The sequence below is a fragment of the Numenius arquata genome, chromosome Z, assembly GCF_964106895.1.
Source record: "Numenius arquata chromosome Z, bNumArq3.hap1.1, whole genome shotgun sequence".
Taxonomy (NCBI): Eukaryota; Metazoa; Chordata; class Aves; order Charadriiformes; family Scolopacidae; genus Numenius; species Numenius arquata.
The window spans coordinates 589,102-615,641 of record NC_133616.1 but is presented as its reverse complement, the minus strand read 5'-3'; the positions used below and the strand labels follow the sequence as shown (position 1 = coordinate 615,641).

General features: G+C 46.4%; 1 protein-coding gene across 2 annotated transcripts in view; it reads left to right on the top strand.

Moving 5' to 3' along the window:
• Positions 1-23,196, top strand: part of LOC141476903 (WD repeat-containing protein 7-like) — an 86,834-nt gene extending 63,638 nt beyond the window's left edge. For both annotated transcript variants that reach the window (XM_074165811.1, XM_074165810.1), the window contains 4 exons: positions 148-230; positions 4,026-4,125; positions 20,990-21,094; positions 22,993-23,196. In XM_074165811.1, the coding sequence (XP_074021912.1) occupies positions 148-230; positions 4,026-4,125; positions 20,990-21,094; positions 22,993-23,196 (492 nt within the window). The remainder of the gene's footprint in view (positions 1-147; positions 231-4,025; positions 4,126-20,989; positions 21,095-22,992) is intronic.
• Positions 23,197-26,540: the final 3,344 nt, after the last annotated feature.

The following is a 26,540-nucleotide window of genomic DNA, read 5'->3' as shown; positions in this document are numbered from 1 at the left end:
TTGATGCAGCAGTGAGGAATGTGGTGGCCTGCAGTTAAATATCAAAGATGCAGTCAAGCACAGAAATTCTCTATTTTTGCCTGTTAGAACTTTTATTATGAAGCATAAAATACGGAATGTCTAATGATTTTAACTTTTGTTTCCAAGGTTATGGACATCATCATGTATTGCCTGGAAGGATCTTTGGTTAAGAAAAAGGGTCTTCAGGAATGCTTTCCAGCCATCTGCAGGTGAGCTCCTCCTCCAAGAATACGGTGAAGAAAACATTAGGGTCACCAGAAGGGTATATTCCATTAGGAATGAAGTTGCACAAACGGAAGGGGAAGGAGAAGCATGGTGGCTGTCCTGTGCTCGTGCAGTTTGAAGGACGTGGAGCCACCGGCTCCCACTGCCCGTCAGCGGGAGTTCGGCATCATCCATCGTCTTTGTCTGGGCGAGTTCTGCTTCACTCTTAAAATGGGACTTTTACATAGTAAAATGTGATTTAAACAGGAACACTTACAGTATCTTTAGACTGTGATAAATATCCCAGTTATAATATTACACTGGTGCAACCAATGAATTATAATAATCATCTGTCAATTTAATAAGCTATTAAAATATAGAGTAGTTTCAAGAAAAGAACAGTTATCCTGTTGACAGGTAGGATACCGATAGAGGTAATCTCTCTTCTTCCTGATGCTTTAAAAGGCTTACTTTAAAATATAAATGCGAGAGTAAGTGGGAATTAGTGCAAAAATCTCCCTATTCCTGTTGTATTTTTATAGTGCTACGTTATCTCAAAATTGAGTTAAATTACTAGTAGTATTTCCTATTCTACATAGTTATAGCCATTGTAAAAATGATACAGCACCCACTGATGTGATCGTTGAGCCCAATGGAAATTGTCATCAGATTTTAGCAAGTGGTTGAATCTCTGGAGAGATTCCAAGTGGAAGCACTTGGATGGAATCCTGCTGTTAATTCTTCTAATATCTCGGCGCTCTCTGCTGCCCTGCGTTACGTGCACCCCTGCTGAGGGGAAGTCATTGGGGTCTCTCAGTGCTTACGGGGGGACGCTCTTCTTCCTCGGAGGGCGTTACAGAAGGTCCTTAACTCCTGGCTGTGATGGCAAATACCTGTGGGTGCCTCTGCCGTCCCCAGGAAGCGACCTTGCTGTCCCAGCGGAGCGTTAAGCTCAGTGCTGGGAGCAGCCGTGGGTTAAAATCCGTGATTATGATTCCTCCCGTGTTTTTGAGGTTTTTCGCTGTGGTACAAATGCAGCAGTCACGCCGCTCGTTGCCGTGAGCGTGACTCAGTCCTGAGAGATGGTGAGGAGGGGGGTATTTTTGGATATCATGTCTTAACAGCGTGTGATTATGGTGTCTGTCTGGTTCTCCTGTGAGTGTTATTCCTTATAGAGGCTCGTAACACCCTTTGGCACGCTCTGTGCAAACCCATTGCTCATCAAAATTAGTATTGAAGCACATTGCAATGAACATGAAATATGTCAGAATTTCTTTAAAATTCTGAAGGATAATCCTGGAGGCTGCAAAATTCTCTTTGACCTGAGTATGTTCCGGATTCAGCAGTTGCACCAGAGCTGAGTGGTCCCTCATGGGCTCTGCTTGGTCGTGTGTTTAGTGCAGGCTGCTGGGGTAAGGCGGTCTCTGTAATGGTGTAGACTCACACGGGAGGAGAGATCCAATTTAAAACAGCAAGTGTTTAATATGGCTGTATTTGGGTTTTTAAACAGTTGGAGGCCTTCACTTGAACCTCCTCTAACGGGGAGGGTTAGCTGGTTCCAGCAGAGTTCCTCCTGGAGATGGAGAAGGGATCTGCTGCCCGAAGGAATGTTCTCCACGGAGCAGCGCGGGGCCAGCCCTCGGAGCAGGGGCTCTGTTAAGATGCCGACTATGGATGTGGATGCCCCAGCATGCAAAAACAAATTTCTAGCATAGTCTAAATATGTGCTGGCATGTCGTTCTCCATTGAACCCCACCACGCAGGCATTAGAAAGGGGTGCAAAGGATTCAAATATTTAAATCTACGTGTGGTTTTAAGAGTGCTAAGCTCACTAAAGATAGAGTGAGGCTAAAGAGCTGACAACCGAATGTCAGTTTAAGGAGTAACCTTTTTTTAGAAAATTAAACTCAAAACCATCCATTTCCTTGAAGCTTTTTTCTCCCCAAACCCTCTGTTGTTGTGTAGTCTGATGGATTCTTCTTTTCAAAGAGAAACACTGACTCAGCGCTGTGTCTAAACGGGCATTTGAATGCCGTAAGGAGGGGAGTGCTGTTTGCTTCCGTACAGCGCTCGGTGATACTCTCCTGCTGGAGGAGACAAGCGGACTGTGCCCATTCAGTGGTGTAACACAATGCATGGGGATATAGAGCATTTTATATAGAAACTTCCTGTTGTACTCCATTTTACTTGTAATGTTCAAGCGGGGGGGGGGGGTGGGGGGGGTGGTTGTAAATTTATACATAAATCCCGAGTTTGCTGGTTATATCAAATAGGCTTAAAACCGGCCCCCCCACCTGGGGCACCGCTTTAATTGTGCAGGTGTTTGCAGTTTGACCTGAAATGGTGAAAAATGGGGATGCTCTTTTATTCCAGTCCCGTGCCTTATTCACGGTGTATGGCAGAGTTTGGGCCCTGCAGGTACCTGTTTGCCCACAGCATCAGCCCTTTTCTCTTCGTTTTCCTCCTGCCTGGCTCCTGCCTCCCCTGCTCCCACGCTATTCACCAGCAGCTTTTGATTTTTATTTTTTTTCCAAACACTCCTTTTTGTCTTCTTAATAACAAATGAGAAACTATTACTATTATTCACTAATGAATAAGTAAGTTGCGTGGCCGCCACTGACCAAAGGAATGTGGAAAGCAAATTGATGAGGCAGATGCTGGCTGCAAAAGAAAGTAACAGAGATGGTCTGTGGCCTGGGAATATTGGAATATCTCTAGAAAAAGGCACGTTAAAAGGCTGCCCGCCATCCCAGTGGTGGGAAGGGAAGGGGCTGCTCACTTGTGCCCTTTCTCCTGCACAACAACTAGCCATTTCCTTCCTTCCTTCATTTTTTTTTTTACCCCTTTTTTTCCTGTAACACCATGTTTGATGCTGTTTTTCTTCCCGACTGCCATCCTGCGCTGCAGAAACAAGTGTATCCCACCTGTGTGAGAGCAGTTGCTATGGCACTCCAGGAATCCTCAAGAACAAGGAGATAGATCATTGTAAGATTCGTTGTTTGAAGCCATAAATATGGTCAGCAACATATTTTTATAGACTGATTCTAGAAATCTCTGGCAGACGTAATAGTAAAATTTAACTGTAAAATTAAAATGTAACGGGAAATGCAGTTTTCACAGGTCTGCTCTCCCTTTTTAGAGAAGGGCACAGTGATATTCCCAGAGATTTTAATTTGAAATAAGGATTTTGACTCTTGTGTTTCAAGGTGTAGAAATTCCTTGAATTTTGCAATTGTTTGAATTCAAATCAATGCCTGAATGCTAAGGACTATTTCATGCTTTCCAGTTGTAATATTTTAATAGACTAGAGAGTGTTTGATAAATTTATGGGGTTTTTCCCCCTAATTCCAAACAACAATTTATGAGTTTGGATATTTTTCCCTATGCTTTCTCTCATTGTCTCATTTGATTTTCAAGGAAAAGTTCAGGGTGAAATCGTTCAGGGTGTTCAGATTGTCTTGTTTAACCGTTTGACATCCAGCGTTGTTGTGGTGTTCCACTGTAAACATGGCCGTTCAGGGACCTGGTGGTTATCGCAGAGCTTTCTCCCAAACTCCGTGGAAGTGTTCAGCACTGTGTAATAGAAAGGAGTAAATCTGATGGGATTCTGCGGTGAGGTATCAAACATCAGTTGGCTTTGTTTGCCGAATGCCAGGGATGAAAACTGGCAGCTGATGGATTTTCAAATCAAATCTCTGCTCTAGCACTAATGGTAATTACCCAGTGGCATTGCAAATTAATTTTAACATCATGCAGGCAGGTCAGATCTCACCTGTTACTGGTTCTAATGTTCAATTCAGGTTCTACATGGTCAGCTATTACGAGCGGAGTCACAGAATAGCAGTGGGAGCTCGCCATGGTTCAGTGGCCCTCTACGACATCCGGACCGGGAAATGTCAGGTAAATAAATCATTGTGACTTCCTCCCCATAAAGTGTGGAAGTTATTGAAAGGCAAGAGCAGCGAGCTCTGCATCGGTTGACGTGCTGAGCTGCTGGAACATTATGGATAATGCTGAGGGGATCAATAGTTTAATGAAGGACTCAAAGTATATAGAGCCCTACTGTCTTCATCCACTGGAACTGAACGGGTGCCACAGATGGGTTAATAATGGGAGCCGAAAGTTAGGTGATGCCCCTGCTCGGAAATACATGAAAAAACTGATTTTTAAAAGTTAGGGTTTCTAGCAGTATGCTTATCTACTATAGAAGTCGCACAAAAAACCCACTGAGTTGGTTTGTTTGTTTTTTTTCCTAAAACTCCTCTCTATAAAACGCCATCATGCTTATGTTTGAGGTATTTACACTTCTCTGATGTTAAATAAGATACGTGTTTTCTTACCACTTACCAGTGACCTAGAAGAGGACATACTTAAGGGTAACATTGAAACGAGTGCTTGGATTTAAAAATGTTTAAATGAGAAAGTGTTTGCCTTATCTTTTCAGAAAACTCCATTGGTAATGTTCTTCATTATTCCTTGTACTATGTGATGAGCTGTTAGTTCTCATTGAATTTCTATAATCTTTATGTAAAGCTTGGGTAAATTATCTGTATATTGTATCTGCCTTATTCTTTTGTGTGTGTAAGTATAATTTTGTTGTTGTTTCTACAAGCTGTTATCTTTAGTCCTTCCAAACTGTGCATTATAGAGAAGGTGGTGCAGATTTCCTCCTGCTGGATCTGCAGTGCCGCTCAGTCCCGTGCTGGCAGAGCCGCTCGCTCGGGTATACCCGCCTGGTTCCTTGCCTGCGCTCAGATCCTGGGCTTTAGTTCCCAAATCTAGTAGCTGACAGCGTTGTATGTTCCGGTATTTTTTTGTTTAATCAGCCATCCTATGGAAGCTAAGATGGCCAGATTTATTTTGTAAATAGCTATACAATGTAGGCAAATGGGAAACGTGGATGCTCTGTCTTGTTTTTGCTGAAGTCATTTGGATCATGATTTATTAATTTAGCTATAAAATGGGTCCAGAAGAACTGCAGTATATTGATACATCCGATGTCACTGCACGTTTTTGCTGTCCTGCGCCGTGCTGCGGAGCTGTGCATGTCCCTCTTCCCACAAACAACTCCTCGGTTGTCTGTGCAAGGAGTCTGCGACTGTTGCGGGACTTCTCCCCACCTCTTCAGCAGCCAGGCCAGCGAAGAGCCCAGCATCTCCTGCTGGAGGGACACTGGCCGCAATCCCCGGGAGTGGGCATCATCCCACTGGAAATTCAGGGTGCAGAGCCCAGATCAGTCTGGGAATTCTTGGCATCTCACACTAACGGCTAATTCCTGCTGGTGCTGTTGAGGGAGAGGTGAGGAGCACAGCTGTACACGTCTGTCCTTTGCAGATTATATTATTATTCATGAGATAGAAAAGTGTGGCCGATGCGTGCATATGATGATTAGGTGGCAACGCCATCTATTGGATACAGGTTTCTTATTCCAAATCTCATCTTTTTAAGTTATTTCTCACAGTTGCAGATTTCAGGCTGCTCAGAAGATGTGAAATAACTTCAGGATTGTGTAGGTGAAAAAGTTAGGAAATTGGAAAAAAAGCTCAAACTTACTAATTTACTTATTTATGAATAAGTTAAAGCCTTTCAAAATGTTTATCAGAATATTTTAATTGCCTCGGTAACTTCGAACCGGAAACCAGCTTTTAGGGACAACATTTTTCATTGCTGAGATCAAGAAGGCCAGCTCAGGTGAGCCTGTGGGAGCCTTGTTTGCGAGGGGGTGTCTGCTTCAGCTGCCGGGGGTCCCTCTGCGACGGGGAGCAGTGGTGGGAGCAGGGGCCGGGGCAGGAGAGCTGGTGGCCCCAGGGCTAGCGGCCGCAGGGCTAGCCCGCAGTTCCTGCAGGACCTGTCCCAGGAGGTCCTCGCTGCGTCCCTCACCCTGCTCCGAGATCTTGGCCCACAGCCCCATGGGGGACGGAGCAGGCGGGCAGTGGGGGTCACTGCCATCACGGTGTCACCCCCCTGTGCTGGAGCCGCATCCTTCAGGGACGCCTGGAGAAAATAGCAGAAATCCTCGTAAAAGGGAGAGATTTCTTTGTTTGTGGCTGCTTTTGATTTGGGGATGTTTGCAGTGAATAATTCATGAAAATATAATCTGGTAGCTTCCCAGCGTGCATGCTGGCGGGCTTATGGGGATGGACATACAGCTTCAAATGGTGGGGCTTCCTGTCTCGCAGGCACGCTAAAAAACCAATCCCTTGTAAATTCAGTTGATGGCCAGATCTGAGCGGTGTGGGGCTTCGTGTCACTGAAATTGTGTCACAGATTAAGCACAGTTCATAGTTGGTAGAAGATTTTGTAGTAATTATCAGCAGCAGAGCAAACTGCCGGCCTAAATATGCACTCAAAATGAGATTATTTTTACGCTACAGGTGGGGTAGGGTGCTAATGAGAGGAGTTTTGTGATCTGCTTGAAGGAAAAAGGGAGGTGTTTTAACTGTAATAACAGGAAACAAAACCATTTTTGTATGGTTTGGTTTTTTTTTTCCTTCCAGCACATTTTTATTTTGTTTGGAAGAAAGGTGATTGTATGTACTGACCCAGAAATTACATCTAATGATTAATAGAATGATGGATGTCAAGGATCGCCTTTTTTAACAAATAATAAATCAACATTTATATATGATAGGTTTTTTCCAGTAAAATCTACAATATTAGTATCACTTATTTAACAAGGTGTCAATTATTAATACTACCAGTAAAATGTTGCCTCAAAGCCAAAGTTACCTGCTTTTCGGTGGTTTGCTTTTGGTTTGCATGATGGCTGTTGGACAGATGTGCTTAGTAACACGTGAGTTCTTCCTAATATTTTTAAGAAATAAAAATTTTAAATGTTATATTTAATAAATTAACTGTTCTACATTTCGTCTTGCTTTCAAGCAAATATCTTATTTCGGGGGTTTTGAATTTTAGTTTATTTTTAAAAGGTTAAATCAGCATGAAAATTGCAGCCCTTCTGTATTGCATCATGAGAATTCCAAATGCATACCTTTTTTTACCTATTTTTTTACCACAATTGAGCCTAGAGATTAGTTTCTTTCTCTCTTTCTCTGTTCTGTTACATTATTTATTGTTTCCCGGGTGCTGCTGGCTATTCCCGGTGTCGGACGGGAGCGGTGCCGGAGTCGCTGTGTGTTTCGGGGTGCGTTCCCGCAGCGGGAGCAGGGCCGTGCCCGTCCTTCCCACGGCGGTATTGATCTGCCCTTCAGCTGTTTGCAGCGCCAGAACCCGGGGCCGCGCTGCTGATTATCCACACAATGTCTCGGGGAGGAGTATTGACCCGGCGCCGCTCACCGCCTCTGCCTCTCGATTTTTCACGCCGTCTCCATGACGCTGGTAATAAAACAGACTATGGTGGTGCTGCGTGCCCCGGAAGCCCCCCATCCGCCATGAAACCGCTGCCGCCCTTCTGGAGAGTGTTTTCTGAGCCAGGTGTTGGGTTCGGCTTGGCAGAGGTTGGGGTTGACTTTGTCCTCGCAGAGGGGGACCCGTGCCCCGGGTGTCCTGCACGGCGGCGGTGGCCTTGCGGGGACAGGGCTCGTTGGGCTGGGCTTTGTTACTGCCAACCGCAGGGAAAGCTCCATCGGCACAGCTTCTAGAGTCTCTCAATAACCAAAACAAGTCGGGAGGCTTTCAAGGGAAAGGAAAAAAAACTCCAAAACCCAAACAAAAAACCCTGTTATGAAAAGTGAGATGATACAAAAATGTCAAGATCAGTTTAAAATTTTAAATCCTTTGATACTAAGCTCTCCAATAATTCTGATAAACAGAAATATCGATCAGCTGCTTTGTTTTTCAAATTCTTTACGTTCTAATTTACTATTAAATAGCCATGTCTTAGAGGAGATTATGGGGAGGAAAGCTTTCCAATAGTTTCCTCTCTTTCACTAATGTTATTTTACACTGTGCTTTAGACTATTACTACAAACTGCCGCTTTGGGGGGATTTTTTTTATTTGGAAAAGCAGATGATTCTGTTGCAGTTCATTCTTTTGTCTGAAGAGAAAATTCAGCAGTTTTACACCAGGTTCTGAAAGTGTCTGGTAGTGGGTTTGAGTAAATCTTCGATCTTGCATGTCAGTTCTACTTTTGCCAGGAAATAGATGTTAATTATCATTTTAGTCCTCCAGTGCCTTAACGTGTCTCTTGGAGGTTGAGATTGAGCCCTTGAAATGGGCTGGTGATGTAGGGTTTGGTGTAGGAAAGGGGCCGCAGGTTTGGTGGTTTGACGATAACGTGCTGAATTGAAATGTAAATATCCTCTGATCTGGTTGTTGGTTTGACATCCGTTTTCATGGCCTGATAACCCTGAGGAGTTAATGCCCAAGAGGGGAAAATATTCCTTTTTTTCCTACTGAGGCCGAATGACTGTCTTTGCACTGAGCTGCGGTTCCGTGCGGGCAGGCAGGGTGCCTGTCTCTCCACCTGGGGTGGACGAGAACTTCACGCCTTCTCCCATCGGGCGTCTTGTGGTGCCTGGAGGTTCATGACCAGCTTCTCAGTGATAATGCTGGAAGGTATTGCCAGATCCCACGGAATTTGTTGAAGTTTTATGGAGTCTTTCCAGCTGTCTGATCAAAATACCAGACAGTTTTTGTGTTTCTTGCTCAGCCTGACCAGCAGGGGACTTCCAGAGTTGTCCTGAGTGCAGAGAGGGCTGGTTGGGGTGGTTGGGTTGGGTTGGGTTGGGTTGTGTGGGTTTATTTAAGGTAGCAAATATAAACCCAACCATAACTTCGTGCTTGCATGTGGTTTGGCTGGTGCCCTTTCTGTTTCCGTGCTCTACCTAAACACTGCTCCAGCCCAGAAAAATAGAAATGGATGTTCTTCTCAAAATTCCCATTCTGCTTGTTCATGTGACTTCTGACAAATTCCCTCCAATTTCTATTTCTAGAGGAGCTGATGGATAGCTGAAAGGGAAAATGTATGGCTGAATCACCCCTCTGTTGGGCGCAGCGAGGTTATGTTCAGGGTGCAGTTACTCATGCTATGCTCAAAAAAACGAAACCCGGTACAAAATGTTTACAACCTCATTCTGTGCCGTAATTCTGTTCCGAAAAGAAATTACCATAAGAAAAGGGCTGAATTAGAATAACAACTTTAACAAAAGGGCTGCTACACGATTAGCCTAATGCATGTATGTTTTTATACTTCTTTTTCCTTCTTTATCTGTGTGATCTCATCCCGCTTTTATTCTGGATAACAGAAAGCTGCCTACATTTAAATAGACAGATACCTGCTGGCAATTTTTCTCTTGTTCCTGTTGGGTTATTATGCACAGACCGTGCTTTTTAGGCTGTATAAAAACCCCCAAAACAGGTTTGCGGTGGTTCTGTGTCCGCCGACTCGCTCAGGACCTGAGGGATGTCTGGTGGCCCGAAGATGCTCTCGGCTCAGCCCGGCGGCTCCAGCATATGCAGAGCTGCCTTTAACCGAGTCACACTCAGCAGGTACTGCAAAGGTTAAGCTTTATCAGCTGCACGGAAAAAGGTTGAGGTTTCATCAAAAACTTCCATCCTCACAACCTGTCGACCACAATTTGATGATGATTATTGATTATTTCACAGCCTTTCACTCACTCTGGCACCGCGGCCAGCCTTGATATACAGATAGGGCCGCAGCCCGGCTAAAATAAGACTCCATCTTGATAATGGACTGAGATGAGATACTGTTATTTGATAAAGATAATTGATGTTTCACGGTGAATTGGAAAACAGCTCTGAGTGCAGCGGATCCACGGCGGCTCCATCTGCAAATGTGGCCTTTGTTTACAAAACACGACTGAAGAGGCGCTGTTAAAGACGTGCCACCCTCCGTGGCCGCGTGGCTGGCGATTGGTAACCAGAAATGAACCGCGTACCGCCGAGAAGCCTGATTTGTACGGACTTTTTCAGGCAGGATGAAGTTTCTCGAGTGGGTACGTAGCTTAGCGTGCGTCCGCTGAGACACCCTGGAGATCTCGCGTCTTCGCTGGAGATCTACTTGATAATTTATTTCAGGTGAGCCGAGGTCCTAAAATCCTGCTCTTTTGGGGTTTTTTTTGTATTTATACATGGCATTTGAATTAGGCAAAATGCTGCTTGAAAGGGCTGGAATTTGCCAAGGGAAAATAAGGCATAGTGTGGGTCTGGATTCCTTCACCCTCCCGAGGTAAAACCTCGTTAATTTAAAGCACAAGTCGTGCTCAGGGGCTCCCACCTACGCCGCTGTTGAGGGCGACACGTGCACAGCCCCCGGTTTTGCACTGATTGAGGTATCGCTCACCGCAAGTTCCGCTCGCCCAAGTTCTTTTAGTCCTACTATAACCTTTGTAACCCCTAATTAAGCACTAGGAGGTGGCAGGGAGCGGGGTTATCGTGAGCTAATGACACCCCAAGTGTGTGCTGCGTGGCACAGGGTTCACCTCGGCGCTGCTAATCCTCCGGGGGAGTGATTATCTCCCGATAACCGTGCCCCGTCACAGCGCGGGGACGCCACCGCCGCACGCTCCTGCCCGAGTTACCCTTCCCAGCCCAAACAGCGGGCTCTTCCCAGTGATTTTACAAACTGGCAGTTTTGAGGTTTGCTGAAGGGACTTACAGACTATGCGAAGTCATGACCCAGGAGATGCTGCTTCATTTTTTCATTATTTTTAAAGAAATCTATTTATTAAGAATATGCTTACCGAAAAAAATGCGTAGTAATTTTTGCCAGGCTAGAAGCTGTCTCAGCAGGTTGAATGCAACTAAAGGGTCACGTTAAATTCAAAACAAATAATATTTTGCATAAGATTGCAAATTATTACCAACATACCATTGAAATTCCTTTCTTTAGAGGTGCGCTAATACAGAAAAAGAATGATACTCTGCCACGTTTTTTCCAAATGGAGCCCTAAATCAGTGTTCTCAGACTGGATGTATTTCTGGTAACTAGATTTTAGAATACATGATTGTTATTGACTCCGGAGTGATGGGAAAATGTTAATGTCTGAAAATTGCTTAGTAATATTTTGTTTCATTGGAGTCTCTAGCACTATTTTATGGCCAAAACACATTTAGTGTCATTATTCATTAATTATAATCATGTTAATCCATAAGCATTCTTTCGGGGGTGGCTTTTCCTCCTCGTGTAGGCGAGCAGCAGGCATTTCACCTGGCTTTGTAAGGTGTCTGCTCCCTCTGAGAGGGCTCAAACTCAACTGGTCCGTGAATTTTATGGGAAAATATCCCTCTGCCTCCTGCACCGTTCTCATTTCTTTAGGGGAGTTTTGGCCGTTGCCTTCAGGCTGGGTATTTTGTGTGTGCCTGTTGGCTGGTGGCTCTAGTCTTGGAACATGGAGAAGTCCCGCTGAAGACAGAAGCTCTTCACCAGCGTTGAGCTGGAGATGATGCAGGGTTGTACACGTGGCTGTATATTTTGATGTGTAATTTATGAAAACTTTGTCTCCTGTAGAGACACCCGCTGAAGCCAGTGTCCTTGCTTCTGTACATAAAAACTCTGTCATTTTCACCACAAGATTAAAGAGAAGCCCGAGTTCTGGATCGGTTTGTTTCCAAGCAAAAGGTGCTTTTAAACGTTGGTTCCAGTCGGTGCTGTTTGTTATTTGGCTCATTGCAGAATTCACAGCAGAGCTTCAGCAGGCAGAGCCGGGAGGGAGTTGTGCATCGGATCATTTCACTGCAGTACCTACATGCCTTTGCACATTTTTATTCTTACGTAAGGCAGAAAATGATTTCATATTACACTTGGAATGAATAGTTGCCGATGCCAGATGGCTTGGTTTAGTTAAGTTTGATTGCTGAATAAAAGACACTGTGGTGTTTTAAAGGTAGAAGCAGCAAGATTGCTATCCTGGGATCTTGAAGCTGTAAGGGCGTTTGCTGACACCGTCACACTGACAGGTTCAGACGAGGCAAGAAAACTTGTTAGTAGAAACACGCATCCTCAAACTGCAGATAAAAGATAATTACCGAATATAACCTTTTAATTTTATAGGCCAAACTCCTCTCACTGGAGGCGGGAGGGGAAGGGAAGCTGTTTCACAGCAACAGGAAACGGTCTTATCCTATCAACAGCAAACCCCACCGACATTAGGGGTACAACAACAAAACAGCCCCTTTTTTCAAGTTTCTCAAATGTCTTTTAAAGCGGGTGTTTAATTATGTCCAGTTGGTTAGCTGGTGGTAATTTAGCAGCAGGTTTTATGGGAGTAAACTGTGCTGATACTCTTGCACACGGGAGGCTGGTGGGGATTTAGCCAAGGTGTGAATTTACAGCACACTAACTCCTCTGCATTAACTCTCCACTTGGATATTGTCGCTCTGCACCAAATCTGCCTCTCTGCATCGCAGATAAATCTACTTTGCACGTATATATATATGCGTTAAGTTCCAAGTAACAAATGCAAACAGAGCGCTCGCACACAGCCTGGCGAGTGCACCATAAATTCATTCCCTACCTCCGCTCCACCTTCCCAGCCCCGGGAGGCGAAGTGATGAGGCCTCAGGAATCACAAAATTTGCTTTTTAGGTCCCGCTGATCAGCAGCGCCGGTTTGCTAAAAGACAGGCTTTTTTTCCTCTTTCTGTACTTTTGTTCTAGTTCCTTTGGAAACTGGTTTAAAGGTGCTCGCCAAGTCAGGACTGGGAGTCCGAGCACAGAAATGCTCCTGAATAACCAAAGTTGGTAAAAACTAAATCAACAGTTGATTCAGCTTCGGCTTTCTACTTAACTCTTATGCCTCAGCCAGCATCCGTTCCACTAAGGATTTTTTTTGTTTTTGAAGCGGTACAATTCAGTACCCAAAAGCCAAATAGACTGGAAAAGGATCTTAAACTTGCTGATCAGCCTCAGAGGCCACGAGCCCCTGCTGAGTTAGATTTCTTACGGCATCCCTAGGAGCGGTGACAGAACAGTAGGTATGCACAGATTTTATACCGAGCTCTGCAAAGAGAATGGAGTTTATCTAAAATAATATCTAATTTAGCTGTTACTTCCTATTCAGACACTATTTCCCACACAAAAAGGGACCTTGGCTCTTATTTTTCCTCTTTACAAGAAGCTTTTTTTTTCTTCAGGTGCTGCTAAAGCAGTTTTCTGGAGCTGGGAAGGGGAAGAAGGATTTTATTTTTTTTTACGTTGTTCTATAACTTTCATAGGCAATAATTTCTCAGAAATGCTGCTTTTGTTAAAGAGAGAATCCCTGGATTATCCCATGCAGATTTGGCAGATCATTGTCAGTCACCTCGGTGCGTAAGAACCCTCCTCCTTTTCCTAAAGGACTATCACTTCCTTTAAAGAGAAGCTGAAACAAGACTCTGTGCAAATACCTTTTAAAACCAAAATCTAACGTTGACGACAATTGATAACTTGCAGAATCACATTGAATTTTTATTCCATATTTGAAGTAGGAGCAGAGCGCTAACAGGCATCGAATGGTGGTGGTCAGTCTGGGTTTCTCCCTTCAGGGCTGCCCGTGGCCAATAGGTGCAGATTTAAACACCGCTCTCTCTGGAGATGTGCAGAACTGTTTCAAATCATGTTGTTAACACATTTATTTTTTTTTTTAACTGCCCTATTTCTCCAATCTAGACACGACCTTTGCGACTGCATTTTTGCTTTGGGGGGTTTGTTCTCTGTTAGGGAAGAACGTGGTCCTGAGCTGGGGCTTCGTGCTCTGCTTCTCACATCCCTGAGAGGAAGCCCCAGGGTATCCCAGCACAGGGAAAGGCTGGGATCCCGCTGGAGCAGGGATGGGTGAGAGATGCAGAACCTTCTGCCAGAGCTGTGTGTTTCCTGGGGGCACCTGGGCTTGCGGTTCAGCCACCCCAGCGTGGCTGCGAGCGGCTGCAAAGTGGCTTTTCAGATAGAGGGGGACTTGGAAAATCTGCGGTGAAAGTAGAGCTTTTAATCCGGATATCAAAGTACCTTTTGGAAGGAATTGAAACAGTTAAGCAAGGAAAATCTCTATCCCGAATATATTTAATAACTGATAACCAGAAAAATGTGTGAATATTCCATCTCTTATACTTTGGCAATTATTGAGTAATTACTGATCGCTAATTTGTTCTAAGGTTTTACAGCTGTACAGTGGCATCACTGGGGGATATCACTGGATGTGCCTATTTGCATGTGGGGGCCCAGCCAGTGCTCCCAGTTAGGTAAAGGGGGGGGTGTCTCGAAACAAGCATAAATTATTCAAATTTAAAAAAAAAAAAGTCGAAAAGCTGCTGTGTTTTTCAAGTGCAATGCCATCGCATGGCTAAGTGTAAACCATCTCACGCAGGCAACTTGTAAGAGACACTTAGGCTTGTAAGAAAATATTCTCCAAGAATTTTAAAATTGAGGACTGCATTTCCAAGTTTCCATCGTTTTGATGATCCCGATGCCGACCCTTGGAGAGGATGTGTGTGGAAGTGTGGAAAGAAGAGGCAGCACCGGGGAGTTCTGCGGCGGGCGACAGTTTGCCCAGGAGCTGCAGACGATCTGCAGATATGGCCGGTGCTGATGAGAAAATGAGAGCGAGGAGCGGGGGAAATCAGGCGGCTGGCTTCAAACCTGACAGCAGAGTTGCTCTCCCTGAGTCCGCAGGGCAGGAGACACTTGGAGAAGGATAATTAAGTCCCCAAACCCCAGCGTCCTGGCGGGAAGCGCTGATCTCGTTAGCTTTCCCCACGCCGCTGGAGCTGCTGAACGCTTTTCTTTAAAGTCTGGGGTCACTCGGGAATGAGGGATTTGTGTGTTTTGCAAGCGCATTGAAGGCTCTGAAGTCAAAGGTTAAAAACACTCCGGTGCTGCAGATACGACTGTGCCGCTGGTCTAACTGGTTCCCTTTAAACTCGGGTGAGTAAAGCTGGAGCTGAACGGGAAGAGCCGCATCCAGCAGAACTGTTTGGGGATGAGTGTCAAAAATCCCACCGCTCTCTCGGTTTCACCCGTACTGACACAGCACAGAACGAATTTTAGCCAAAGGGTACCTGAATAAAATGGGCTTCGGCTGGAAAAAGGGAGAAAATTATGGGAAGGTGGTGGCGGGCTGCGGATCTCCTGGCGGCTGCTTGAATAGGAGAGGGGAAGCCGGGGCTGCTGCCACCACGTCTGGCTCGTCACTGGAGAAGATTTAGAGGTCGGAAACGCTTCGTGCTCCGATGATCAGCTATCAAATAGAAGCCGGCGTGTGTAGGCAGGTGAAACGCAGATCTTTGATCAGTTTAACTCTTATTATCAAGCAGCGTTTCCCTAACAGTAAGTTAGCGCAGGGAGAGGGGGCGTTCCACATATTCCCCTCTCCTGTTAACTCGCTGTGGGGCAGCACTTCATCCTTCCTCTGCTTAGAAGTTTTAATGGCTTTTTCTTTCAATAGGGACTGATTTTTAATGAAAATTATGAGTTTTGGAGAACGGTATCTGTAAGAGAGCACCTTCTCTCTCTGGTCACTCTCTGGTGCTGTGAGCCCCGCAGGGTTATCCAGGTGACACTCCGTTGCTTTACCCAAGTTTCTTCTGTTTAAAAAAGACTCTGTTGTGTGAACCGAGTTGTTTCAGCGCAGTTCACAGGTAAGAGTTGTATCAAACTTAGGTGTTTGCCATTAAAATAACGTCACCTGTCCTGTCTGCTCCTGAAATCTGTTTTAACGATACTTATTTTTACTCTCACTTTTTAAAATTGTGAATTGCGCCTGAATCGTGGAGCCAGAATCCGCAGCTCCGCTCGGTTTGTGTCCGTGGTGTTCGGGTCCTGCTCAGAGCCCTTGTCCTGCCGTGCAGGAGCCTTGTGCTGGGCTGGGAGGACCGGGAGCCTCCACGGGCTCCCTTCCTTCCTTCTGCCAAAGCTACTAAAAATAGTAAGTATTTTTCCCTGTAGTCAGTAATGAGCTCGCTTCGTTGCCTTTAGAGTTGGAGACCCATTAGGTAGAAAGTTTCTCATGCTGCATCCCACCAGCGTGCTCCTGCCATGGCCTGTTTGTCATTATTATTACACTTTAAATAGTGATTTAATTAATTATTTTATATCTTACAAAATACTATTTAAAAATATGGAAAAAATGTTAAGGACTTTCCTCTTCGAGTTTCATTGGTAGGAATATCCTAGTCACACTCAGAATTCATACTTCGAATGATTTTCCTAAAAGTTAAAGCTTAAAGCTTAGAGGATGAGCTGTTGCAACCTCTTTTATAATGGTAACTGTCAAGGAGACAGGGATTTCAATGACAATACCAAGTTGTCCTGCAGCTGTTCTGAGGTTACACTGCAGTACTATGGACCTTTAGATGAAGTACAGCGGCATTAGTTTCAGAAGTCCCTGGTGGTATCTGGAGAGGCTGGTTTACGTGTTGGGAGCAATTCATTGCCCTGTGGATTTTGATGGTCCATGTGAAAATCTCGACCTGCCAAGTACCCTCCTAAAGCCAGAGCTTGCGTCGAGCGTCTGTGGACATTGTGGGGTGTTTGAAAGGCAGCCTGGGCTGGGTCTGCACATCTTTTATTGCAGCCACGGTTTTGGGGAAGAGGCGGCCAGTTTGGGGAGGGTTTTAAAGCATCCCGTAACACTTGGGTGGCTGCAGCTGCCATCTCATTTTTTCTGGATTAAGTTCGGTGGAGAAAGAGGCCGCCTCATTTTCTGGTTGTCATTTGCCCAGGAAGTAAAAGCAAATTGTAATGAGGGCCTCCCAGCAGGAGAACCTCCTAACAAATGAGAGGCAGATTCTGAGTGACAGCCGGCTGCCGCCCCAGTGATAAATGTATTTTCATACGCGGCCGGCCAAGGGCACTTTCTGCTCCCGCGGAGTGCTGCCGCTCAGATCGGCACCCCGCATTTGAATACGGAGTAATGGTAATGGCTGATGCGGAACTCTATTACTGTAAGGTTAGAAATTAAGTTAGAGATTTTATTAAGTTAAAAAAATGTAGTACGTGCGCTTTGACTTTATCTTGATATTATTGAGAAGCCACTTGAAGGACAGGAAGAAAATTAATTTAAAGATGCAGATACACTCTTTTTCTCAGTACAGTCCTGAAATTTTTACTGCAATTGTTAGTATTCCTGGAACTAGCATAGAAATTAAATTATTAAAGATACTGAAACTGTTTTAAGTTAATAGTATTTTAGATATTTCCACTAAATTGCTTGGAAAGTAGCGGTTTCTTTTTTTAAAGTGCTCATAAAACCCTCTGAAGGGCCATCTTGAAAGAATTCACTTTTGGTATGAAAAATGAATTTCAGATAGCAGGTGAAGCCGTCTAGTTTTTTATGACTTTGTACCCCGTTTAAGTGCGTTTATTCTGAAATAAGTATCGTTATCTCAAAGGCTGATATTTATTCCTCATCGCAATTTGGACTCCATATATGTTCTGCAGTGTTTTGCACCCTCCATTAAAATCCAACTTTTAATTTTTGATTAAAAAAAAAAGAAAACCAGAAAACTTTTGTTTGCGTGCTGTGGAATCGGTCAGTGCAGGCCGCTGCCGGGGGAGCACAGACACACTGGCACGGCCTGACTAACCGGGATTTTCCTTGGGGCTCATTTCTAGGAGCGACTGATCGCTCAGACCTACCTCTGTTTGTTAAGATCTATTCTAAAAGTGCGTTATTTTTATTTCGTTGGGGAGGAAAGTAGAGGGAGAGTTACTTTTTTCATTAGTGCCATAAACACCAGTGATTCTCAGCTTAACATTTCAGTTGTTCGCTGTCTCTTATTAATCTTTGCCGTTAGCATGACGAGCTTTAGATTTCTGATTTCTTCCTGTTGTATAAACTGCGTTTGCGCCTGCCTTGGGGGGGCTGCTGGGGCAGATCTCCCCAGCCTGGCTGCTGGGTGAAATCACTGCCAGTGACTCCCCGCCGGTCCATGAAGGAGTCGCAGAGTCACCTCCTCCTTAATTTTCCGATAACCATCCTCGCGCAGCGATGGTCTGTGTCCCGTGCAAAAGCTGGAGCTGATAATTTCATACTGCTCCGTGCTAAGAGCGGGCACGTCATTCTAAGGGTATTGCTTATCTGTGGCAAACCTCTGCTCTCCTGTGTCCCTCGCGTGATGGGCGCTGGAAGGGCAGTGTTCTGGGCACGCCTTAGGTACGCTAATTCTCAGTAAGTGAATGTTTTGTTCTGCTTTAGTTATGGCATCCGTAGAGATTGGGGATATAAATATCTAATAATAAAGGTGGTAAAACATTAGTGTGTCTCCATAGCAGTACATAAGTTGCTTTATCAATTTAAAGTATGCATTCCAGTATATTTATGAAAATAAAATTGCTGCGGTGATACAGTGATTATTTTTTTTATGTCACCTTTTAGCAGAATATTGCAATTCAATGTAGAGTTTACCAAATATTGGACTTAGAATTAGGTTGTCATAGCTTCAGTATATCATGTGTTACAGGACAGCCGCGGCAGCAGGTGCAGAAGTCAAATAGTCTCCCAGGAGCATCCTCCCATTAAAAACCAATTGCTGGGGCAGAGGGAAGCCGCGCACAGCTGCTCTGCGTCCCACCGCCTCCGCGCTAATTCTCTGCCCTCGTATAACTGATTTGGGGCCGGGAAACTGCAAATGGGAACCGGGAAGCCCTCCCCAGGAAGGGGGGTGTGCTGGGTGCTCTCTGTTTGAGGCATTAGTGCCGTAATCCATTAAGGCAGCGCTCAGCGCCGGCTCAGCCGCCGGGCACCAAAGGGATGGCACAAGCAGAATATTTGGAATGAGCAGCAATAAATTGGTGGTGTCAGGCTTCCTCGTTGGCCTGGGAAACGGGAGATGAGCATTGTAACGCAGGCGTTCAGACAGCACAGTAAAAAATAAATCTTGGCTTGAAAGGATTAGCATCAATTAGAGAAGCACTTCCTTTAAATAACAAAGCAGATTAATTCCCTTAAGGATTGTACTTATTGGAACACATTTTCAGTAGTAAAAAGAGCAACAAGTGTGCTAGTACTATTGATTTTCTACCTTTGAATTACCAAAACATATTTTATTGACAAGTATTACTTGCTTGTTAAGTGCTAAAGAGTTTGATGGGTCTAAACATGGGATCATCTAATTAATTGCCCTTTCAAACTTCCATCCTAAGCTGCGGTGATTACGTTAAAGGGATAGGTTTGGGGCTCCGTCGGAGTTCGCTCGCCTTTTCTGTGACGAACAAGAAATGAATATATTAATGGGTACTTAATACGTAAGGCTAACTTCAGATGCAGTATATCATTCTGAGTAGGACTTCATCTTTTAACGTCCCGGTGATGGGTACAGGAGCACTACTTTTATTCTTGCAGCCTAATGTTGCTCAGTGAATATTAGAGAGTCTTCTCTCCGCGCAGTTCATCCCTGCCAATTTAGCGTTGGCCCAGAGCCTCTGAACTCAGAGCTGCTGTTACAAAGTTTTGAAGGAATACTTTGTGGGTGCTGGGGGACCGCGCTTCCCTGCGGGATGGAGAAGCCCCTCGGTGCTGCGGGAGATGCTCTGGGGGCTGTACCCCCAGGGTGCGAGGGGACGTGAGCTGAGCCACCGGGGTTTGCCCTTTGCAAGATCTCCAAAGCGTTAGAGAACACAAAACAAACGAGCCTGTCTTGTGTAAAGCCTATTGTGCAGTTATTAAACAGTAACCTCAAGTAACGAGTAAATAACATCTTAACGGTGACTCTGGCCGTGGAATAAGTGAGTAATTTTTCATGGTGTTTGTTGTACGTGTATATATTGTTGGATATTGTGAAAAAGAAGTGTTTGATGCTGGTGAGAGCACAGCTGGGATTCGCTGAGTTCCCAGAGTGGCCGGCGGCACAGCTGGGGTGGAGTGTGGGTCTGCCGTGGGTGCGGGAGGGTGCGCTGCAGGGGATTGGGATGTGATGTTAAATACCCTCAGAGATCGGCTGGAGCTTGGAGTCTGCTACTCGGCCTCAGAAACATTTTTTTGATGGCAAAAGCTGTGCGTGGCGGATGTGTGGTGCAGGGCTGTGCATAGACGATGCTTTGCCATGAGAACTGTGTGGTTCGAATAGTGGTTCGAGCTCTCATCTGAGGAAATACTAGGTCCTGTCCTCTGCTGAAATGAAGAGGGGTGTTTCGGTGAAGCGGTTCTTGCCCTCCCCTGCCCACCACCTCGCCAGCCGGAGGCTCCTGACATCCAGCTTACAGCCTCCTTTGCGGGGTGTGAGTATTAGATTTTTTAAAAAAAAAAAAAAAAAAAAAAACTGTTAAGGGCACATTTATGTTTGTATTCCTGACAAATTACTCTGGTTTAAAAACTGGATTTGGCAGGGAACGTGTTCGTATGATGATTTAATTCCACTTTATTGGCTAAGCAGCTGTTAGAACGCTTAAAAGGAATTGTCGCAGCGTTTAATACTGATCAGCATGTGCTTAAGTCCCGCCTGATAAGACATTTCAGTGGGGTGCTTTCGGATTTTGGGTTGGTCAGAGGCACTTAAGCGCCCCAAGGAAAGGAGCACAAGTCCCGTGTGGGGTTATGTCTCTGCCCTTCCTTCAGGAGCGCATGCCGCCCTCCTAAAGCCCTCTGCAGAAGGGCTTGGCTTGGCCCCTCAGGGGTGTTTGCCAATGGACACAATGACACTCGGAAAATGAGTGCTAGAATAACAGAAAATGCAGGTGAAAATGAAGAGGTTTTTCCACATAGTATTTAATTTTTACTGATGGTAATGGTGTGCCTCAATCTTGGAAAAAAAAAAAAGGTGTCTAGAAGTTTATATACTTGTTCGTTTGTGTTTGCTGAAGTCTTTTAAGCATCATCATGGTGACCGGTAATGAATCTCTGCCATTCCTGTTCTCCCCCCATCTTTCCAGACTATCCATGGCCATAAAGGACCCATAACGGCGGTGGCTTTCGCCCCCGACGGCCGATACCTCGCCACCTACTCCAACTCCGACAGCCACCTCTCCTTCTGGCAGGTAAGGACGCGGCTCCGTCCGTCTGTGCGCACATCGTTAGCGAACTCAGGTTTGGGACTTCCTTTCAGCATCCTTCAGTAATGAACGTAAGGAAATGTGTGTCGGTGGCGTCAGGGAGCCCTGTGCTGGGCTGTGGAGCTGCCTCCCGGCTCCCTCCTCACACCGAGGGCAGGAAAGCTGAGGTAGAAACAGTATAAAGGGGTCAGGAACACAAGGAGAAACTGAGAAACGGGCCACCGTTCTGTGGAGCGCCCAGAGGTTTATTTTCTTTAACATGTCAGTCTTTTTCTTTGTAATCTCGTGTCGGGAGGAATGGTTTTGTCAGCTGTAGGCTGCTGCCTACGTTCCCCAAGCAGGATTTTTGTCTTCCTTCAAACGGCTTTAGAATTTAAAAATTTGTTATTTGAAAGCAAGTTGTCTGGTCAAGCAACGTGCGCTATCAAAGTCACCGAGTCTTCCAGCAGTCAGGCTGTAGAACAGAGCTCGCTGTGCCCGTAGGAACCCGCTGCGCTCGTTAACACACTGCCCCAGCTTTCTCTGGCAGTCAGTACTTCACGGGTGCCATAAAAAATTGCTAAATTATTACCCATCGCTATACTGTGTGCTTTCTGAAACAGGAAATGAGAACAGCGAGAATCTTCATCCATTGGTTACATTTATTCAATTTAAGTGCTCGGGGAAGATCTGGAAAGCAATCAGACCAGATCTTTTGGAATTGGCAGGGGAAAAAAAAAAAGAAGTCAGGCAGGAGTTTTAAATTGTGACCTGCCCCACTCTTCCAGGTGCCTAAACGTTCACGTTCAAGTGGCTCTTACATAAAGAGTTAAATACACCTACACATTTAGTTTTAAAGTGTGACCTCGTGCACTAGTGATTTTTCCCTTCTGTGTTCTATTTGGCACTATTATTAATGCAGGAAAATCAGTAACATTAGTCATCTTAAAAGGGTTATTACTCAAGATGATTTAAATTGTGAAAATGTCAGCGGTGCTTGCATGCTCCCTGCTAGAGATGCCATGATTTACACTCTCTGACACCGCTCTGCTGCCGAGAAGAGCCGGGAAAAAGTAATGGCTTGTACTTTGTCCTGATCAGAATTCAGGACGTGGCATCAGCAATAACACGCCTTAAATGTCCCAGGGTTTGCCAAGGTTTCACGGGGCACGTCTCAGGGATGCGGCCGACCGGCCGCCGGCTGCTGCTGCTGGAAATCCCGGGCTGCCACGCAGGAGGGTGGAAGGGTTTTGAGACTAAAGCGGCGTCTCGGAAAGTGGAGGGTTCTGTGTATCTCGGTGGGTTAGATCAGAGAATCTCGTGTTTAAAAACACGGGTGATTATTGGCCTGCTCTCCGAAGAGCGTAACTCCACAGATGGCTTCCGAACGGCCTCTTCATCTGCCAGACGATAAAAAACCTCATGCTCTTGGGTTTTTTCTGTTCGTACCTATCGTGACAACTGAGCTTTCTTCTGCATATCTTCAGTTCTAGGGCTTTTATAGGTTAGATAAATAATATTCTAGCATAAATATAATCTTATTAATTTTTTTCCTTACATTCTGAATGTGTATGCTTGTGCTTAGCATGCCTTTATTAATTGCCCCCAAGGAGCACATATATATTAGCGTGCCTTTATTAATTGCCCCCGAGGAGCACAGTGAGACATGCCGCCGCTGGGTTCATCGGGTCTCCCGTTGCGCACAGTTGTGTGTGGTGGCCATTAGCCACCATCCAGCCCACCCGCCCCTCCGCTCCCCTTCCGGTACAAAACTAATTAATCGGGGTTTGAGCCAGCACTGGTGCTGGGAATGGCGGGGGGGTTGGAGTTTGGGTGGTGGGGCGGGTTGGTGACCCTCCCCAGCGTCCCTGGGCAGGGTGGGTGACGGGCGGGTGTCCCCGCAGATGAACACCTCTCTCCTGGGGAGCATCGGCATGCTCAACTCGGCGCCCCAACTCCGCTGCATCAAGACCTACCAGGTGCCCCCCGTGCAGCCGGCCTCGCCGGGCTCCCACAACGCCCTCCGCCTGGCACGGCTCATCTGGACCTCCAACCGCAACGTCATCCTCATGGCTCACGACGGCAAGGAGCATCGCTTTATGGTCTAGGGTAGGTCCCCCCATGCCACAAACCCGTTCCTCTCAAACTTCTTCCTAATTCTCCTTCTCCCTGCCTGCTCCTTGCTCCGGTGGGTTTCTGCCCACCCCTGCGAGGTGGCCACGCTGACGCTGGCTGCTTTTCCCTTGCAGCCGGGAGGAGGAAGGTGGTGGCGGCGCTGGGGAAGGTGCTCCTTGCCTGGCACAGCAGAATCTGGGGACCGGTGACGCTGACGGCGTTCCCCGGCCAGCCCCGCGGCAGCAGGGATGCCACCGGGCTCTGTGGGGGCGCTGGACTGGCCCCCGCCTCGCTGGCAGCCGGGTTTGCCCAGCAACCCTCATTTAAACGCGTCTTTTCCTTTGGAGACTCTGGGGAGACTCTGGCAGAATCTCAGTGTTTACCAAAAAGGCTCGTGTTTACATGTACTTTCTCCCAGTGACCAGTGAATGATGGCGGGGGATGCCTCTGGGAGCCCCTGGGGGTCGGATGGAGGGGTGGGGAGGGTTGAGCTTCGGGGGGGTGGCTGGCCTGAGTTCTGACCCACAGGGCATGTTCCCTCATACAAAAAATGTCCCGGTTTTCAAGTGAGGAAGAAGACCATAGTCCATGTGTAAATATAAATGAAAAAAAATCTGTTGAAGATGGAGTAGCAAACTTGAAAAAAGGAGTATTTATATATAAAGGTGTTTTTTGCTACCAGTGCAGGTATTTATTTAAAAAAAAAAAAAAAGTCAAAAAGCTTTTTTCTTGCACAAGCCGTTCCCATTTGTGCCGGGCAGCGATTCCACGCACCCTGCCGTGCCACCCCGCGCCGGTGTCACAGCTACCAGAGGGGAAGGACACGGGCCCAGAGGGAGGCGGCACAAATGGCATCGGCGGGGAGCGATCCCGGCAGGAAAAATGCTGGAAAGCGTGTAGGAGGTAAGTTATTTGAATGGAGATACTGAAATGTGTTCTTCAGTGGCAATATTCCTGTGTAACATCAGCTGTGACTGTGTTTCCCTCTTCTCACATATCTAATTTTGTGAAATATTTAATGGTGTGAAAGTATGCTGGTTTATGCTCACAGTAAAGAAAAAAAAAGATCTATAAAATGCTATTTTATTTAAACATATTGATGTATATGTTTGTATAGCTTTTTCTTTGCCATTTTTGTCTGAAAGGCTCACAGCAGTAAGCAGGCTGTCTTTACATAATGAAGTGAAAATGGTACTTAGAGAATCTTCCCTTCTCCAAAAAGGAATAAATGAATTTTAAAAATAGCTTCTCAATATAAAAAGCATTGATTTATTTTTTTTTTCGGTGGTCTGTGTAGTATACTGTACATGGAAGTGAGATTTACAGTCCACAAGCTACATATCTGTTTGCTGTTTAAAAACAATTAAAAAAAATAAATAAATTAAAAATCAAGACGTTAAGACCATTAGGAATGTTTAACACAAACTGCCGTAAAGCGGATCTCTTCTCCGGCGGGAATGTAGTGTAGAGTGCAGAGCTCTGTAGTAGAACATCAGGGTCTTTTCTAAGTGAACTAATGCAGCGTGCATGTACATGGTGTTTATACAGATCTATATGTAACCCTGGAGATCAAACATAAAATAAAATTAAAATCAAAAAAAAGAGGGAGCGCCGAGGTGCTGTGTCAGCGTCCCGTCCCCCCCCCGCCGTCCCAGACACACGTCGGGTTCCCGTAGATATTACGTGTATGTGTGCGTTCCCTTGGGAAATAAAGCAGGGCCCCGGCGGGGACGGGGAGGGTGTCCCGGCAGCGACTTCTGCCTGGCCCAGGGAGCAAACGGCTGGAATCGCCAGCGGTTAAAGTGTTGCTGTTAGTGCAGTGGATCTTCCGGAATGCAGGAGAGTTTCCCTCCCGGCCCCGAGGGTCAGGACGAAGCCCCGGGAGCGAGAGGTGGGTTTGCTGGGGAGTCGCTGGCCCCCGAGGGGTCTGGGGCTGGGGGCCGTGTCCCCCCACTCCCATGGGAGGTCCCCTGCCCTGGTTAACCCCAGCCTCCCGGTGACTCCCGAGCCCCGTCCTGGCCCGCTCCGCGCTGCCCCGGGATGCGCTCTCGCTCCAGCGTAAGCTTTTAGTGCTTTATTGATTTGTTAGTGCCGCGTTTGGACTTGTCCTTGTAAATGTGGAGACGTATGTGGCTTCGCTGGCAGTTTACAAGCAGAAGGTGACATGATGAGACGCCCGTATGAAAACGTTGCCATGATTGAAGTCCCCACGTCTGGTGAGCGCTCCCGGGGTCTGCTTCTCCAGCAACTCCTTGAGGAATCCGCCCCCCGTCCTCTGGATGTACGGAGCTTCCCGCTGTACGTACGCTCCTGGAATAAAAGCGGGTTGTGCTGGGGAGCGTGGGTTTGGTGGTGTCAGCCCGGTGGGGTGTAACCAGTTCCCTGCTGCTGATTGACAGGCGGCAAGTCTGAGGTCTTTCCACCGTCTAAGAAACTGCATGCTTGGCATTTGGAAACCAGCCTGGACGGGAGCAGGACGAGTCCCCACCAGAGCAGGGGGGGGGACACGGGGAGGGGTCTTCACCCTTCCTTACGAGTGACGAAGGCAGGAGGGCGCTGAGAACAAAGTTCTCTTTGCTCCCAAAACAGCGTGCCCCAACCAAACTGGGGGGTATTTATTCCCCCGCCAGAAGTTCCCCGCCACCCGCGTGTGCCAGGCGATGATGCGCCTTCCCCTGGCCCGCGTTGCCCCCCAGCAAGTCCCTGAAACAAATCAGAGTTTGCGGTGTTTCTGCGGCGCGGTGCAGGAGCGCTAGAGGCGTTCCACGTGACCTGCGTTTTGGGTTGGAATGGGCCGTATACGTTATTTTTAAACCGGGGTTGTGTGTCCCCGCAGGGGCAGCCCCGGCACCCGGGGCTGAGCCGGGGGCAGCCGGAGCCGGGTCAGACACAGCCTCAATCGGCCTTTAAAGTCAACCCCCCCGAGGGAATTGTGTTAGTCCTCGAGTTTTGAGGTGCGTGAGTGCGTTAAAGCGCGGGGGGCTCCGGCTCTCCCTTGCAGGGCAGGCGCGGGGGGCACGGGCAGAGCCTCACCTCTCCCCCCCGCCGGCGGGCAGAGCCCAGCCTTGGAAAATCAATACGTGGGAGCCAGGAGGGAAATATTTCCAACCTCTAACTAGAGAATGTATTTTGACAAGGCCAAGATAATCCAAGCTGCACAGGAGAAAGAGAAAAGAAGACTCATTTTTAAAGCTTGACACTTCAAGGTGTTTTTGTGCGACGGTTTAGAGAGAGCATCGATACCTACAAATACCAAAGGTCAGAAAGAAAAGCCAGAAGAATTTCAAAAATCAGATGTGCCGCTTTTGCTGTTTACTTGGCAAAATATAAACTGTTT